Source organism: Oryctolagus cuniculus, chromosome 8 (genome assembly GCF_964237555.1).
Source record: "Oryctolagus cuniculus chromosome 8, mOryCun1.1, whole genome shotgun sequence".
Lineage (NCBI taxonomy): Eukaryota > Metazoa > Chordata > Mammalia > Lagomorpha > Leporidae > Oryctolagus > Oryctolagus cuniculus.
In genome coordinates, this window is record NC_091439.1 from 42,740,649 (window position 1) to 42,758,520 (window position 17,872).

General features: G+C 46.5%; 1 protein-coding gene across 5 annotated transcripts in view; it reads left to right on the forward strand.

The window, feature by feature from the left end:
• Positions 1–1,028: 1,028 nt before the first annotated feature.
• TRPC3 (transient receptor potential cation channel subfamily C member 3) overlaps positions 1,029–17,872 on the forward strand; it is a 90,801-nt gene continuing 73,957 nt past the window's right edge. For 2 of the 5 annotated variants that reach the window (XM_017347554.3, XM_051819837.2), the window contains exon 1: positions 1,032–2,418. In XM_017347554.3, the coding sequence (XP_017203043.1) occupies positions 2,204–2,418 (215 nt within the window). In that variant the 5' untranslated portion in view covers positions 1,032–2,203. Of the gene's footprint in view, positions 2,419–17,872 lie in introns of all 5 variants that reach the window. The other 3 variants (XM_051819838.2, XM_051819839.2, XM_002717256.5) reach the window with 3 other exon arrangements.

Genomic DNA, 17,872 nt, shown 5'->3' on the forward strand with positions numbered 1-17,872 from the left:
GCCCAAGTGCTTGGGGTCCAGCACCCGCATGGGAAACTCGGAAGAAGCTCCTGACTCTTCACTTTGGATTGACCCTGCTTCTGCTGTTGCAGCCATTCAATGGGGGAGTGAACCAGCAGATGGAGGGCCTCTCTCTCTGCCTCTCCCTCTGTCTGTAACTCTGCCTCTTGAGCAAAAAAAATAAATATTAAAAAAAAAGTTTGGATTTAAATCTGAAAGCAGTGGGGGCATCGCCAGAGATTTTCAAAAGGAAAAGTCCTGATCACGCTTGCTCTGAGCATGGTGTCTCTGGTGTGCAGAGAATCAAGTGGCATTGAGACAGGAAGGCTGCAGAGAAAGCAGGGGGCATAGAGGACCACAGGGACCTGAATGAAGGTGAGGGTGCTGGGGGGAGAAGGGCACTGCTGCTTTAGAGTCCCTGGTGTTCAGAGGTGGGGTCGAAGGGGACTGTCAGGTTACACTGTGAGCATTGCAACACGTTCACAGGTGCAAACAGCAAAAGGCTGCCAACTGCGTGGTACTGGACAGGAGTCATTCTATTTTCCCCTGTATCAATGTGTAAATGAGTATCATTGCTCCCTTAAACATACAGAATTATTATCTATTTAACAAAATACTGATGATCTTATTTACTTTTTAAGAATTAATTTCAAAAGAGCTACATTTGGGGCTGGCACTGTGGCACAGCAACGGGTTAAGCCACCCGTTGTGATACCAGCATTCCATATGGGTGCCAGTTGGTGTCCTGGCTGCTCCACTTCTGATTCAATTCCCTGCTAACACACCTAGGAAAGCAGCAGCAGATGGCCCAAGTGCTTGGGCCCCTGCCACCCACATGGGAGATCCAGATGGAGATCTTTCTCCCTCTCTCTGTAACTCTGCCTTTCAAATAAATAATACATCTCTATTTAAGGGGGTTGGGGTGGGAGGGAAAAAGAGAGAGAGAGAGAGAGAGAACGCGAGAGTAAGCGAGCTACATTTCCTTTCTTGTGTTTTGCTTACATTGGGAGGATTGTTCCTCAAAAAAGTACAGTATAACTGGATGCAGTTAAAAATAGGTAAATGTTATTATATGTCATCCTAGCAAGTCTGGCATTTTTGTGATCCCTCCAAGTTGGACTTGGAAAGTCCTATTTGAGGCAATAGGAAATCTTGGAGAACACAGGCACCTGGAACTAATCTGAGCTTTCTCACTACCTACCTTGAGTACTGGACAAGTTGACTCAGGCTGGCTAGGCCTCTGCCTTCTCATTTCTAAAAGGAGAGAGGGATTCATTTATTATCCCTAAGACTTTCCTTCCGTGAAGAACGACTGCTCTTAGGTCGTAAGACACATTTTTTTCTTTTTAAGTTTTAAAAAGAAGATTTTAAATTTTGCTGAAATCGATTTCTTGGAAAGTTTACCGAACTTGTCAGACGCTTTGGAGATTCACTAAAACAAAGGACGCCTCGTGCGCGTTTAAAGCAGTGCTATTCTGGGGTACAAAGATGTTCAGGGAAATAACCTTAAACCTCTGTAGATTCAACCACGTCTTGCAGTGAGCAACACAACCAATGAGCGATGCTTCTGGAAACAAATCCGAAGAGTTGAACGGAGTCATACGACTTCAGGAAAATTCACAAGCCAGTTGATTCCTCTTCCCTTTCTTGGGAAACTTGTCTCTGCAGATGCAAAGGGGCGCTGGGTCCTCTGGAGGCGACAGCAAGCCGGGCGGGGCGGGTTCTCCAATGCCTCCCCTCCCCACCTGCCGGCCGGATTCCCTCTGCAGCTCTGTCTGATAAGGAACTGCTTCTCCCCCACCCTCGCTCTCCTTCGCCCCGAGTAACGATGCTGTCCTAGCGAGTGATGCTGTCGGAGACTGGAGACCGGCGCGCAGGAGGCACCGCCGCCACCGCGGGGCCGGGGCGTCCTTCCCAGCGCCCGCGCCCGCGCCCGCGCCCCGCTCCGCCCCGGGCTTCTTCCTCGCAGCCACGGCCGCCGCGGCTGCTCTCAGGGGTTGATGGTGGGCGGCGGCGGCTCGGCTTCGTCTCTCGCCTCTAACTGCTCCATCTCCGGCCGCGCCGCCCTCGCCTCCTGCCTTCCCGCCCTGCGCTGCCTGGAGCTGCGGGAGGTGGGGAAGGGGCGCTGCCCGGAGACCGCGCGGCCGCGGCGGTGGCGGAGGCCGGCGGCCGGCATCCCCGCGCTCGGACCACAGCCGGCGCGATGTCCACCAAGGTCAGGAAGTGCAAGGAGCAAGCGAGGGTGACCTTCCCAGCTCCGGAGGAGGAGGAGGAAGAGGGCGAGGACGAAGGCGCGGAGCCGCAGCGTCGTCGCCGGGGTTGGAGAGGCGTCAACGGGGGGCTGGAGCCGCGCTCGGCGCCCTTGCGGCGCGAGCCGCATGGCTTCTGCCCGCCGCCTTTCTCCCCCGGGCCGGACCTGTGAGTACCCCGCGGGGCCGGGGTCCGCGCCTCGGCTGGGCGGCGCCTGGGGCGGGGGCGGGAAGGCTCGTCTGGGGTCGCTTTGCCACGTGCCCAAGCCCACTGAGCTCGGCGCGGTGAGTGCGACTTGGGGCTACTTCGAGAGCGCAGACCTCGGGCCGCGGTCGTCCCTAGGCTCCTGCTCTGTGAAGGGACTTGGGGGGCGTCGACGGCGTGGCGGGGGTGCCGTCCGGGATAGCCCCGCAGACGGGCGCACACACACACACCTGACACGCACCCCGGCGGGCAGGCGCTCCCTCAGCCAGACGTGGGGCGCGCGCGCGCGGCCGTCATGGGGGGCAGAGGAAAAACGCACGTGGGGTCCGCGAGCTGAGCCCGGGGGCCAAGGCAGGGGAGGCGCGCGCGCACCCGGGCGCTCACTTGAACCTCGAACTCCTGCCAGCGTCCCGGCGTGGAGCGGCCTTGGGAGCTTGGGTCCCGTGTCGGGACGGGGGCAGAGAAGTGGGGTGGAGCGGGGGGAACGGATTGGGACACAGCGTGTGGGCCGAAGGTCTGCCCGGGCGCCTGGTCTCGCTGCGTTCCGTTCGCAGGTGGAGGGGACTCAGAACCGAAGCCGTCGCATGTCTCCTGCAGAACGAGTGGGCGCGCGGCGGCCGCTGGGCCGCCTCAGTGCTAACTTTGGCTGCGGTTCCCAGGGTTCGGTGGCTGCTCCCTTTCTTTTTTCTTTTTTCGTTTCTTTTTTTTTTTTTTTTTTAAGCGATAGAGCTGTAGGCGCTGTGGCGTGTGAAAAAGCGGCTTTGCTTAGTTTCCAGCCTTGGTGACAGCCTTTGATCAGTTGGGAGACGCAGAGATGATACAGAATGATATCAACTTGTCAGGGGTGAGGTGCTCTGTGTTCCTCTGGTGTGTCCCTTAGGCGTGTCACCGAATTTTCTGTCTTGGGGGAAGTTTAGTACACCGACCCAGGTACAGAACTTGGACACACAGGGTGGCGGGGCGGAGAGCCGGGTTCGACCAGAGAGGGGACCGAGGTTCTGGAGCGCCCCCTACTGCCCGCGGGCTGCCCGCTGCCCGGGTCCGAGGCCTCCGGGGCGACACCGGGACGCACCACAGCGCCCACTTTGGCGGTGCGTGGCTGGCTCAGAGCTGGCGCCCGGCCTGGCTGAACTGGTCTGTAGAACACAGAAACAGAAATCAGTGGCTGGGAGCAGATCCCGCAGGGAATGATTCTGCTTTAAAATGAGCACTGCGTGCGAATGTGGTTCAGTTATTACTGAAGATTAGTGTGTTGTGGAAACAGCTCGGGAAAGGACGGGAAGGCATATTCTTTGGGATGAAACCGCCATCAACTCGTTTTCCTGCCTGCCTAAGATTGAGAGTTGTCCGTTTTTCCTTTTGCCAGGTTGATTTTCATAACCTAACTCAATTTGTTTAAAAATCGTTTCTCTTCCACCTTAACCCAGACTAAATGGGACGCCTGAACACTTACTTATCTGGGAAAGTAGGGCGGAGCAGCTATTGCTGTGCGCACGTTGGAAGTTTGAGGTCAGTCACGCAAAGCTCTGGGGCAGGTGCTGTTGCTAACTGCTAGTAGACCGTCTTTGCAGGGTGTCAACGGACTTTAATAATTCAACAGGTCCTAGTCGAGGGGCTCCCAGTCACTCGTGGGAGTTCCACTCTGATAAACGTATCTGTCCAAGGGAGGGCGACAGGCCCTTGCTGTTTAGTTGGGGCCTGTTACTTGGTAACATCAGACCAGCTTGACATCTGTCACAGAGATCAGTTCTGTGTTCCACTTTCAAATAGAATATGGCCACTGTTGTGTAGTAAACGGCATTTATTTATTGCTGTTTAAGAACAAACACAGTGGCCTTAGGCTGGACTCAGAACAGGATGCCCTGGGCTGTCAAAGTCTAGAGGCGTTTTTAGTCGACAAAATAGCACAGCTGAATTTAAAATTTTTTAAAGATTTTATTTATTTATTTATTTAGAGTTACAGACAAAAAGAAGGAGAGGCAGAGAGAAAGGTCTTCCATCCACTCGTTCATTCCTCAAATGGCAGCAACGGCCAAGGCTGGGCCTATCCGAAGCCAGAAGCCAGGAGCTTCTTCTGAATCTCCCATGTGGATGCAGGGACCCAAGGACTTGGGCCATCTTCTACTGCTTTCCCAGGCCATAGCAGAGAGCTGGATCAGAAGACGAGCAGCCAGCACACAAATCGATGTCCTTTTGGGATGCTGGCTTCACAGGCAGAGGCTTAACCTGCTACGGCACAGTTCCGGCCCCTGAATTTAAAATTCTATAGGATACTGAGGCTAGAATCCCACTTGTACCAAATGATGATATTGATAATAATAATCCCTCAGGGAAAACACTGTTGTTCTTTTCAACTGTTCCATGTTTCAGTATTCCATGTGGGAATTTCAGGCAGACTTTAGAGGAATTGGTTACTGTTATGTCATTAACAAGATTTTTTAAAATTCTTTGATGGAAGTTGAGTCAAATCAAGACTTTCTTTATCTTAATTGTTTACAAACCTATGACCAAGTAATATGTCATCATAGAGATTACCTCATTTTTCAAGTTATTCAGTGTATCTGATGAACTTCAAAAAGGCATTTGAATGCAGTATTCATGAGTTTCCATTCATTTCTCTAGCTTGTACATGTGCAAAGTGGAGGCTGGTGCAGTAACTCCAAAGATGAGTTTGACAGCTTTCCTGCACTTGAGCTTAAAATCTTATGAGGAAGAGGTGAGAATGAGTCAGGACATGAGCAACTATGCTGTCAATTAGAGTAAAATATGTAGCAAAAATATGTAAATGTAAATATACAGATGGGGCTGTGAAGGGTCAGTTGTAAAGGAGAGAAGAACATTGGATGGTTGTGGAGAAATCAAGGAAAGCTTCGTGGGCCTTGAAGGCTACACGGGGTGAGAGGCAGAGACAAGCTGGTTAATTATCCAAGCCCCCTCCTTCTTTTCCCACCTGGCAAAGTCAGGCATATCTTGGAATGTTAGTTGAGTGTAGTCATAGAGTATATATAAGGGAGCAGTGAGGTTTGCTGATTTGAAGCATCCATGTGGAAGGTCTCCCGTGCCAGGACAGGACAACAGGGAGCCATTGATCGTTGCAAACCAGGAACAATCTGATCAAAGCCATGCTGAGAGCAGGATGGATTGAAGTTGCAATTGACAGAATGTGAAGAAACAAAATTAGGAGGCTATTGTAGCTTTCCAGAGTGAGATTTGGATTTGTTGTGTAGTGTGTAGTATCAGCGGCTTGGAAAGGAAAGAGATTGGAAAAAGAATACACACACAAAGAGAATCTCTGGGATCTCGCACCTCCCTGCCCATGAGGGATTTACAGAGAAAGCAGGATTGTGCATGATGAGATGATTCTGACATGCCTAACAAGGTTGTTGATGTCATTGTTGGAAAGAACAAGAAAAGGATCTGACTTTTCCAGAAAATTCTGATAAAGGTGTCAGACAGAAAGATGAAAATCAAATTTAAAGCTTGAGAGAGTTTGTGAGTTTGCTTTCTGATAGGAGTTGTTGTGCACCTATGTGAAATGATTGAAAGAAGGAGTAAGCAGAGAGCAACAAAGGGAGCCCACGCTAGCTTTCTGGGGGAAACATTTTTGTCTGGAGGGCAGTGAAAAGGAGCAGCCAGCAAAGGACACAGAAGGCACAGAGGATCAGGCTGTTATCCAGGCCAGGCTTTCTAGAGAAGAGTTTGAAGAAACGGGAAGAACTGAAACACAGACCTCAGGAAAGCAGGAGAGAAATTTATGAATCTACTTTTAGTAAGAAGACTCAGTCTTTGTATATGCTACCATATCTGCACAGGATCATTAGATTTCTCCACAAATGCTATATTTAACGGAGGAAGATTCCTAGAAAAGAGAATTACGTTTATGTTTTCTTCAGAGGAAGTGCTGCTAAAGGTTAGTCATAATAAGAGCAAGAATTGTGTTTACATAATACTTCATACTGTTGTTTATACTTGTGAAAGTGAACCACATGTCTTTAAAGCAGGCTTTAAAAAATATTGGTTTTCATCTAATTGAAAGAGAGCAGGAGAGATGTCTTCCACTTACTGGTTCACTCCCTCCAAATGCCCACAAAAGAAAGGGCTGGGCCAGGCCAAACCCAGGAGCCTAGAACTCCACCCATGTCTTCCATGTGCGTGGCCGGTGCCAGAGCACTTGGGCCATCTTCTGCTGCCTCCCAGGGTACACTAGCAGGAAGCTTGATAGCAAAGGAGACAGGACATGAACCTGCATTCCAGGATGGGATACAGGCATCGTGGCTGCTTAACCTGCTGCACCACAACACAGGTCCAAAATTTATATTTTAATTGCATTTTCCATGAACTTTTTGAAGGGGGACTTGTTTCAGAGCATCTAACGCTCAGCTCTCTATGACAGGGGAGTGACAGGTGAGTTCAGGGTGACTTATATCCCAGCTTATCTAGCTGGATGTTAGCTTCTGTGGCACCTGCCTTTTATGAATGTTGGAGTCTTGGCTGAGCTTGGTTGTGGGCTGAAGAGCAGTGTGGTGTATGCTGGCTTAGGCATCAGGAAGCAGCATCTTCTTCCACCTCTGGCACAGAAGTCAGAATATTTCCCATGGGGAAGGAGTCTGGACTCTGAGGACTGAGTCAGACTGGTGCATTAAGGAAGAGGCAGGCTTCTCTGTAGGAGCAGGTACTCCTCAACAGCAGCACAACATGGCATCAGTCTTGAGGCCTGTAATAATCTGAAAACCTTCATCGTATTATCACTGTATGTCCTGGGTGAATGAGTTCACTATATACAATATAGAGTAGGCATTTTTTGTCAAGTTTTATTTTTAAATTATTTTTATATAATAGCAAAGGAACACATGAGTATAGTTTTGAGTTAGATAGTGCTAAATGGTTTCTAAGAATCAACAAGTCCCCAGTAGTCCTCAGGGTCTCCTCTGTTTCACTCCACTTTTAACTCCTTCATATACTGCTGACTTGTTACTCATACATTTTCAGTGTTACTAATATTCACAGCTGAGAATTCTTCTTCGTGTAGACCACTTATTCTCTACCTATCCTCTGCAACATAGTTTGTCACAATTTCTGGTTACTATATATATATTTTTTTAGATGTACTTTTGGGGCCGGTGTTGTGGTACAGCAGGTTAAGTCACCACTTCATCCCATGTCAGAGTGCCAGTTCAAATTCTAGCTGCTGTGCTTCTGATCCAGCTTCCAGCTAATATACCTGGGAAGGCAATGGAGGATGACCCAAGTGCTTGGGCCCCTGCCATTTACATAGGAGACCCAGATGGATGTCTAGGCACTTGGTTTCTGCTTGGCCCAGCACTGGCCATTGTGGCCATTTGGAGAGTGAACCAGCAGATGAAAGATCTCTTTCGCTATCTCACCCTCTCTCTGTTACTGTCACTCTGCCTTTCAAATAAATAAAATAAACCTTAAAAACAGAGAGAGATGTACTTATTTATTATTTCAAAGGCAAAATGGCAGGAAGGAGTAGGGGAGTGAGAGGGAGAGAGAAAGAGAGATAGAGAATCTTCTATCTACTTGTTGACTCAACTGAAAGGTCTAGGTCAGGTCAAAGCCAGGAGTCAGCAGCTCCATTCTGGTCTCTTGTGTGGGTGGCAAGGGCCCAAATACTTGGGTCATCCTCCACTGCCTTCTCAGGCATGTTAGCAGGAAGCTGGATCAGAAGCAGAGAAGCTAGGACTTGAACTTTCACTCTGATATGGAATGCCAGTTTCACAAGCAGTCCCAAAGTGCCACAATGCTGGCATTTCTGGTTAATATCTTATTTAAGGTCTTTGTTATTATTGCCATGTAACCATTGCTCACTGATAAGCCAAGTAATATAGTATGATTACATTTCTTTTCTTTTATAGTCACTTTTTTTTCTTGGAGTAGATATTTGTTGCATCTTGTCCTTACCCCTTTAACTAAATCTTCTACAGTCTCCAAATTGTATGTTTTACTGAAACCCTCAGAATTCCTTTGTATGTGTTCTTTAATCCTTTTCTTCTTCAGGGAGGTTTAATGCTAAGATGTGCCTTGGTATAGTTTTTTTTTTTTTGACAGGCAGAGTGGACAGTGAGAGAGAGAGACAGAGAGAAAGGTCTTCCTTTTGCCATTGGTTCACCCTCCAATGGCTGCCATGGCTGGCGCGCTGCAGCCGGCGCACCGTGCTGATCCAAAAGCAGGAGCCAGGTGCTTCTCCTGGTCTCCCATGGGGTGCAGGGCCCAAGCACTTGGGCCATCCTCCACTGCACTCCCGGGCCACAGCAGAGAGCTGGCCTGGAAGAGGGGCAACCGGGAAAGAATCCGGTGCCCCGACCGGGACTAGGGTATAGGTTTTTTGTTGCTGTTGTTGTTACTTGAGCTACATGCTTGGTATGCCCTTTCAAACTGGAGATTATGTCCTTTACTTCTGTCAAGTTTTCTTGTATTATTTGCTGACCACTATTTTCATTCTTCTCTCCGGAATGCCTATTATTTGGATGTTGGACTTCTAGACTGATTCCCCAGTGCTTATCTTTTGAGTTCTTTTTCAGTTGTTCCTTTGACTGTATCTCCCAACTCTTTCATTGACTATTTTTTCTGCTTCAGTTGTTATATTTTTAATCTTTAAGAGATCTGTCTTTGTCTTGTAAGTTTTCCTTTCTTTGTAGCATTCCTTCTTACTTCAGAGATGCAGACTTTTTGTTTTTCTGTTTTGTTTTTAGCTTATCAGGGAAGGAGACATTGAGAAGTAATAAGCCTGGCTGTGGATGCTGTGGAACTGGACAGGGGTTCTCCGTACTTAGTTTCTGCCTTTTCCTGAGACTGATGTCCTCACATCTGTAGCTCCTCTGTTCTGTGTCTCCAGAGATTCCATACCCTATCTCTTTTATAGGGGTACAGGAGAGTTGTCACTTGACCATATCACTTGTGGGTTAGGGATCTAGAGGGAGAGTTCCTATCTACTTCTGGTGCAGATATTTTCAGTCAGATCCCTCATGTTAAGCTCTGTCCTCATCTCTTCTTTCTGGGATTTCTTTTGTCTTCAATTTCTGTGCTTTGTCTGGCATTGAACAGTGTAGAGCTCCCTTCCTGCTACAGGCACTCTGGTTCTACCTCCCTTCCTCCACTGAATCATTCGCTGTTCTTCAGTTTTGTCTCCTTGCCGTTTTTATGTATTGTGGCTTGGGGTGGCAAATGTCTCTTGGTTTCATGGAAGGTGAAATTTATATTGCTTTTCTTTGTTCTCTTGTTTAGGGGGTAATTTTGGAGAGAGGAGGTTAAGAAGGATTTTATTCCACCATCTTGAAATAAAATATCCCTACAATTCTGTTTTAACTGTTTATTTAAGCCCTAATGATGACTGCATTCTTTAACAGAACCACTATTGCAGAAGAAAGAATATTCTTACTCGCTAGTGATCTCACTAGGCAAATAGAATAAACAGATAATAACCTATGTAGGGTGATAAGAAGGTCACCTGAGGTCCCCACTTAAAATCATTTTAACATCGTAATTTCTAAATTTAACTAAAATAGAATATTTTGAAGAATAATAGATGGTTTGCATTGGGCTAGTCTAGTCTAGTCTGAGCTCTTGTTTTACAAATTAAGGACGAAGGATGACACGTATTGCATAGCAACCATAGGCCATCTAAAACCTCCAAGTTCCCAGGGCTCTGCATACTGTGGCCTCTTTTGGTTAAGCATTTCTTTCTTCAAAAAAAAAAAAAAAAAGTTTAAATACATTTACTCCTGGGAGGAGCAACCCAGGAAACTATTAATTAACTATTAATTAGTATTAATTTATTTATGTGATCCAATTAATTCATCATTTCAATTTGGTTGCTGATGGCAGAGCAACTTGAGAAAGTTTGCAAGCTAAGCAGGAGGACTCAGAAAAAAGAGAAAAAGAAGAAAAGCCTGTCTCCAGGTGTGGCTGGCCCTTGCCAAATCACTTAGGATCATCCTTTTATTTTTTTGCCTTTTTAAATATCAAAGAGGTAAGAGGATCCCAGTGCAGTACTGGACCATCATCTGAGGACTGAGTTAGAATTCTAAGGATTTCTCAGTCCTGTACTAGGATAGCAAATGTCTGTCTCTGTCTGTCTATCTCTTTCAAAATTATTCTTAATCATCGAGCTTTTCTTTTGCCCACAACAATATCCCATAAACCTTTGTCCCCAGGTGACACTAGGCTATCAAACAACAAGGGAACCACAATGGGAGAAAGAAGCTGTGCCCTTGGTAAGAAGAAATGCTTTGAATTTCCTGGCTTGGGGTTGAGATCACCTCTATCAGGGAGCGTGTGCAAGTAACAGTGAGTAGCCCCGACCAGCCGAGCAGCCTTCCAAGGGGGCGAGTCTCTGTGCAAGACCAGGCCTCTCCCCACACTGCCCTCACATTGTGCAGTGTGGCTCTGGGAGAGGAGCCTGTGCAGATGAGCACTTAGGAATCTGGCCCTGGACGGAGGGTCTGGCGTTGTGGACTGTAGGGAGGCTCACTTCATGCTTAGGGACTGAGCACTGACTAGATGGATAATTAGAGTGGTTTTAGCATTCTGCCTTTAATTTGGCATTGAGGTCAGGGATATTTGCCTATAATTATCTAGACAAAAAATTCTTCTGTCTATCTAAAAAAAACCCTCCTATTTTCTTTGCACTACTCAAATAATAGATGATAATATGGAATTAGTTCTAGACCTTTTTAAAAAATTAGATTTAACTGCCCACAAATGTGTGACCTGTGAAGAAAAGAGCTTGACACTGCTAACATTTTATAGCAGTTTTGCATCTCTAAGTGCATTTTGTCAAGTAAGACTGATGTAGATTCTCTATTGAAATGTGGGTCTCAGGGTGATGAGATGGGTATGAACATTTAAAAACCTGACTTTTGACTTGAGATATAGATAAGAATGGAAGAAAACCAGATCCTTTTGCTTCTTATAACATTAGAGCTTAAAAATATTTATAACTGATAGTGACTAATATATTCAAATAGCCAAATATGACTTTGTCTAGCATCAGAAGTTTTTTTATTACTTGAGTTTATTTTTTCTCAATTCTTATCCTTCTATAGAATGAGTTTTTGTGAACTTTATTTGTATAGTTTAAATTTTTATATATCCACTGTATCTACTTGAAAGACAGAGTGACAGAGAAAAAGAGAGACTGAGACAGAAAGAGAGAGAGATCTCTTCCATACACTGGTTCAGTCCCCATATGCCCTCTACAGCCAGGGCTGCACCAGGCAAAGCCAGGAGCTCAGAACCCCCATGGGCCTCCCATGTGGATGGCAGGGGCCCAAACACTTGAGCCATCATCTGCTGCCCCTCAGAATGCATTAGTTTAACCTGCTGAACTACAATGCCCGGTTCTCATATGACTTTTACTTTCATTGTCTCCAACCTTTCTGAAATAATAAAGATTAGTTTTTAAAAGTGTTGTGAAATTAGGTTATTTAGCAGACAATCTTAACTATTAATTATTAAGAGTTATTAATTATTAGATTTATACCTCATTTGTTCTCAGATTATCCTTACAAAACATGGAAGATCAAAATCAGGAGATGTATAATTCCTCAAGTACTTTTGTAATGTAATGAATAATTGAATGTGATTAACCAGAGATCTGTAGTTGAGTTTTTGATTGAAGAAAGAATCATTGTTTACATGCCTTTAATTTCTGATTACTTATGTTAAAGTACTCGAACTTTTTTTTAAAAAAAAAAAGATTTATTTATTTATTCGAAAGGCAGAGTTACAGAGAGAGAAGGAGAGACAGAGAGAGATCTTCCATCCACTGGTTCAATCTCCAAATAGCCCCAATAGCCAGAGCTAAGCCAATCCAAAGCCAGGAGCCAGGAGCTTCTTCCTGGTCTCACATGTGGGTGCAGGGACTCAAGGACTTGGGCCGTCCTCTACTGCTTTCCCAGGCGCAATAGCTGGGAGCTGGATCAGAAGTGTAGCAGGCAGGACTTGACCCGATGCCCATTTGGGATGCTGGGACTGCAGGCAGTGGCTTTACCTGCTACTGCACAGCACCGGCCCTAACTCAGGGCTTTTTAAAATAGATGATTTACTCTAACTCTCCTCCACCACTATTTCCACACGTTATCTTATATGACCAAGGGTATTCCTTAATCTGGAGGGGAAATTGTCAGAAATCCATGCAGTGTGTATCCATCCCTCTAACAGAGCCTCATCAGCCACGTACTAAAAGCCAGCCATGTGGAGAAAAGAAAAGGCAGCCCTGGCTCTTGGATGTTACAGTGTCGTTGAGGAGACAGACTTGAAGCAGGCAATTACAAAGCAATGCACTAGTTTGTTTTATGGAGTTACACATGTCACTCAGTTCCTGGAAGCATAAACATCTGGCTTCCAGAAGACATCTGTGTGAGTGCTTTCTAGAAGGCATTCGTGTGAGTGTCTTCATGGGCACTTATGTTTAAGAAGTATTACCCTGGAGTCATGCAGGCAGTGGCTTAGGGTCCTCCTTCTCCATGTGAGCATTTCTGTTGTTTGACACTGAGGCGTCTGGCAAAAAGAGAGTTGTGCTCTCGTGAGAAGGATAAAGGGAGAGCGATGGACAGGGGAGACCAGGGCTTCCCTCCTTAGATACACAGCAGCTTCCGCCTCTGATTGTCATCGGGACAGATACCAAAATTAGCATACATCTGATCGACCAGCTTGATGCACGAAGAATTCTGAATAGAACACGGGCCAGCACACACTCTCAGGGAATTTGCAATGCAGAGACCCAGATATCTCTAGGTTGTGAGTGCTGGAAGCTCTCTCTACCTCCTGATGTTTTTGTGAGCTGGGGCTCTAGAAAAGAGAGCAGTGCTTTCCTCTTTTTCAAGCGGAGCACCTTCTGAAGCCGCTGCACTGCTTCCGTGGTGGTGCGTTACCGAGCTGGACGCCGTGTAGGTGGATGTGGGCTGGGGAGGGGTGGTGGTGCAGGGCCCTGCACCCTCGGTACTGGGCAGTGCACTGACGGGTTGCCTTTCTCTAGCTTTGTATGCTGGCATGCTTAGGGGCTACTGGAGTGCAGTATGGCACCCGTTTCACTTCCTCCTCACTTCAAATACACATATTAAGAAATTTTCAAAATGGGTGGGGTTAATGGCGTTATCCAGGCTGTTTGTCAGATTTCTTCTCTTCCTGCCAGCTGCACACCCGGGCACACCGTGTGTATGTCGGGTGTCTCCAGAGGCAGCTGCATTGACTGACAGCTGCCTGCTGGGGAGGGGCCGAAAACTGTAGGGTTTTCTATTTTTGGACATTGCATCTCTGACCTTTCTGTCCTCTGTCAGTTCCTGCTGCTTGCCACCCTCATTGCCACTTCCAATTATCACCATCTCCAGTTCTGGGACTGACATGGTGGTTGGTCTCTCACACTTTCCTCCTCTCCTCTGCGCTTTTCTCATTACTGATCTTCAGTGGTTCCTTCTGTCCTTCTTGCCCTTCACAACATGACAGGCTGGGTCCTGGCCAGTTGGCTCAGTCACCCTTCAGGATGGTGAACTGATCTGGCCAAATGTCGGGGGTGTTTCCGCCCTGGCTCTGCCCACACCGAGGGTGTTATTACTTCACTTGCTTGCTACATGGATTGACTAGTTAGCTAATTCTTCATCTCATTCCAATAAAGGGGCCGATTGGGGCCGGTGCTGTGATGCAGCGGGTTAATGCCCTGGCCTGCAGTGCTGGCATCTCATATGGGCACTGGTTTTGGTCCCAGCTGCTCCTCTTCCGATCCAGTTCTCTGCAATGGCCTGGGATAGCTGTAGAAGATGGTCCAAGTCCTTGGGCCCCTGCACCCATGTGGGAGACCTGGAAGAAGCTCCTGGCTCCTGGCTTTGGATTGGTACAGCTCCGACCATTGTGGCCATCTGAGGAGTGAACCAGCAAGTGGAAGACCTCTCTCTCTCTCTGTCTCTACCTCTCTCTGTAACTCTGTCTTTCAAATAAATAAGTAAATCTAAATAAATAAATAAATAAATAAAGGGGTCGAGATGGCTTTTTTTAAAAAAGATTTGTTTATTTGAAAGAGGTTTGTTTTTTTTTTTTTTTTTTTTTTTTACAGGCAGAGTGGACAGTGAGAGAGAGAAAGGTCTTCCTCCAATGGCCGCGGCTGGCGCACTGCGCAGCGCACTGATCTGAGGCCAGGAGCCAGGTGCTTCTCCTGGTCTCCCATGCGGGTGCAGGGCCCAAGTACTTGGGCCATCCTCCACTGCACTCCCGGGCCCTAGCAGAGGGCTGGCCTGGAAGAGGGGCAACCGGGACAGAATCCGGCGCCCCGACCAGGACTAGAAACTGGTGTGCCGGCGCCGCAAGGCGGAGGATTAGCCTATTGAGCCGCGGCACCAGCCGGTTCATTTCTTATTTCCTGTAGACAGCTTGGTAAAGTGGGGATGGTCTGGGAGATGACCTCTGAGCTCTGACCTTTTAATTCTCTACCCCTCTGAGACCTTAAGGAAATCAATCATGTGTCGCTTAACATGGAGGTACTTTCTGAGCAATGCTTTGTAGGGCAATTTCTTCCTATGTGAATATCATAGAGTGTACTTACACAAACCTGGATGGCTAGATCCATCTCACACCTAGCTTATATGACCTTCCTACTGGTGGTGGATTTCATGTACTTAGGGGGCATGATGAAGAAAACACAAGATGAAATCAAGCAGGAGGAAAAAAATTAGTCAATCAAGAAACTTTGTAAGCATGAGACGTAGGCGGTTGCTACAGGCCTAACATGGCAGATTGTTTTACAATTAATTTTTTACAAGTAGAAGAAGAACACTGCAAAATAGCAATCAAAAGTAGAGCGTAGCAAAGATATAAACTGATAATGTTTCTTTATTAGCATTGTCAAGTCTTAGGTTCTGCAGATAATTGAATGTGTCATACTTTTATATGACAGGCAACACAGTGGGTAGGTTTATAACAACATCACCACAAACACTTGAGTAACGTGTGTGCTACTGTTACCATGGCTATTGCATCTGTAGGTGGTAGGAATTTTTTGGCTACTTTATAATCTTATGGGACCACTGTTGTACATGCTGTTGTCCTTGATGGAAATGTCATTGAGCAATGTGTGACTGTGCTTACCATTCTAATGAAGGTTTTTTTAATCTGCAAAATTAGTACTAAGCAGCAAATATTTTAAAATTTACTGCCGTATGTTAGTACTATAGACATGACATAAGGAATATTAAAAAAAAAAAGTAATCATGAAACACTTATACTCAATGAACTTGAGGACATGTTTGTCACCAGAGAGAATAACTGAGGAGACAGAAATCAAATTAAGTATCTAGATTTGTGAGCACAGTAGCAATGTTATAAAACCAGAGGCTAAAGGGAGCAGGAACAGCTTCAGAAAAGACCCAAAGGCTTCACATTTCAGAGTGAGCAGAATCCTGCAAGTCTTCCAGGCCTCACCCAGGGAAACTTGGCCTGTTTTACAGAGGTGCAATGGAAGCTGGACCACAGAACCTAAGAAGGATGTGAACTGGTTAAGGCAGACATAGTCGTATGTTCAGGGATGGAAACAAGAGGAGCTTCTAAGAGGCAGGTGCAGCAGAGTCAAGAAATCACTCACAACTTGGATGATCAGTAACATGTGATCCTGTGATCTGTCTGACAGAAGTCTCTCTTGAGCTCTCTACCTGCTGATCAGGAGAGAAAGATTAACCAAATGTTCAATTTGCAGCTGTTTTTTTCAAATTTTGTTTTTCTTTTTGCTTACTACACATAAATTCTTTAAAAAAAATGACTTATCTATTTATTTGAAAGGCAGAGTTACAAAGAGGCAGAGGCAGAGAGAGAGAGAGAAGTCTTCCATCTGCTGGTTCACTCTCCAGATGGCTAGAGCTGGGCCAATCTGGAACCAGGAGCCAGGAGCTTCTTCTGGGTCTCCCACGCGGGCTCAGAGGCCCAAGGAGTTGAGACATCTGCTGCTGCTTTCCTGGGCTATAGCAGAGAGCTAGATCAGAAGTAAAGCAGCCAGAATTTAAACCGGTACCCAGGTGGCACTGCAGCAGCAGCTTTACTCACTACGCCACAGCGCTAGCTCCAACACACACTTATTCAACAAGTGAATTAATGGGGCCAGGTTAAGCCACATCTTGCAACACCAGTATCCCAAATTGGCACTGGTTAAACTCCTGGCTGCTGTGCTTATAATCAAGCTATCTGCTAATGCTCCTGGGAAAGCAGCAGAAGATAGTCCAAGTACTTGGACCCTTGCACCCACGTAGGAGATGCAGATGAAGATCCTGGATCCTGGCTTCAGCCTGACCCAACCTGGCCATTGTGGCCATTTGGGGAGTGAATCAACAGGTGGAAGATTCTTTCTCTCTCTCTCTCTCTCTGTCTCTATAACTCTGCCTTTCAGGTAAATAAAATATATCTCAAAAAAAGAAGCAAGTGAATTAAGCGGTCAATAAATTAAGTAATTAAGTTAATTAAACAACTAAGCAATAATGTGAGTCGATGAAGAGGGAAGGCTTGCTCTACATTATGGAAAGGATTTGGTCAACTGATGTCACCGTGTGCCTTGAACCAGCACATGAGAAACTTTTGCTTGCTTACTCTTCTCCACTCCCCCCATCTCCAAAAGAGATCAGAGTCCCCCATCCACCATCATCATTCCAGAAAGGTGCTGGGTGGATCATCGTAGTTATTTTAATTTGATTCTATAAAGTCATCTTTTTAAAGAAATACTCTCTTGTTTGGATAAACTTGCTCTGGCTCTTGGGAAGCCACCCCTTCCTCTTTTGGTCTCTGAGCATTGGAAGCTTATGAGTGCCTGCAGGGAGGAAGCTTGGGGTCCTCTGATGCTTCTGGTGTCTGGGCCATGTTCCTTGCCTACTTGGGTGCTACTTGTCAGTGGAAGTAATGTGGTCTTGGCTTTGTTAGCTCTATCCCTAGCTGTGGCACAGGCCCCCTGGCTGTTGTCATGGGGTCCATACCACGTGGGTACTGACGGTGCCTTGAGCAAGCTCTTGGCTCACATCACGCCACTACTTAATCAGATGAGGCTGTCCCAGGACTCTAATAAAATATGCCTGGCATGAGCTGCCTACCCTCAACACGTGCTTTCCCTGTTGAGTCCACATCTTGGCTTTTACTTCTGTTCTGTTATTTCTTTCCTCTCCCAAGACAGTAAGCTTCATGGCTTTACTGTCAAAAGTGAGACAACTGTCTTGCCTGCATGATGAGAGCACTCTATGATCAGCTTCCTTCAGAAGGAATCTGAGAAATAAAGGAGTTGAGCAAATCCTTTCTTTCTTTCTTTCTTTTTTTTTTTTTTAAGATTTATTTTATGGGGTCGGTGCTGTGGCACAGCTGGTTCACTCCCCAGTTGGCTGCAACGGCCGGACCTGTGCTGATCCAAAGCCAGGAGCCAGGAACTTCTTCCAGGTCT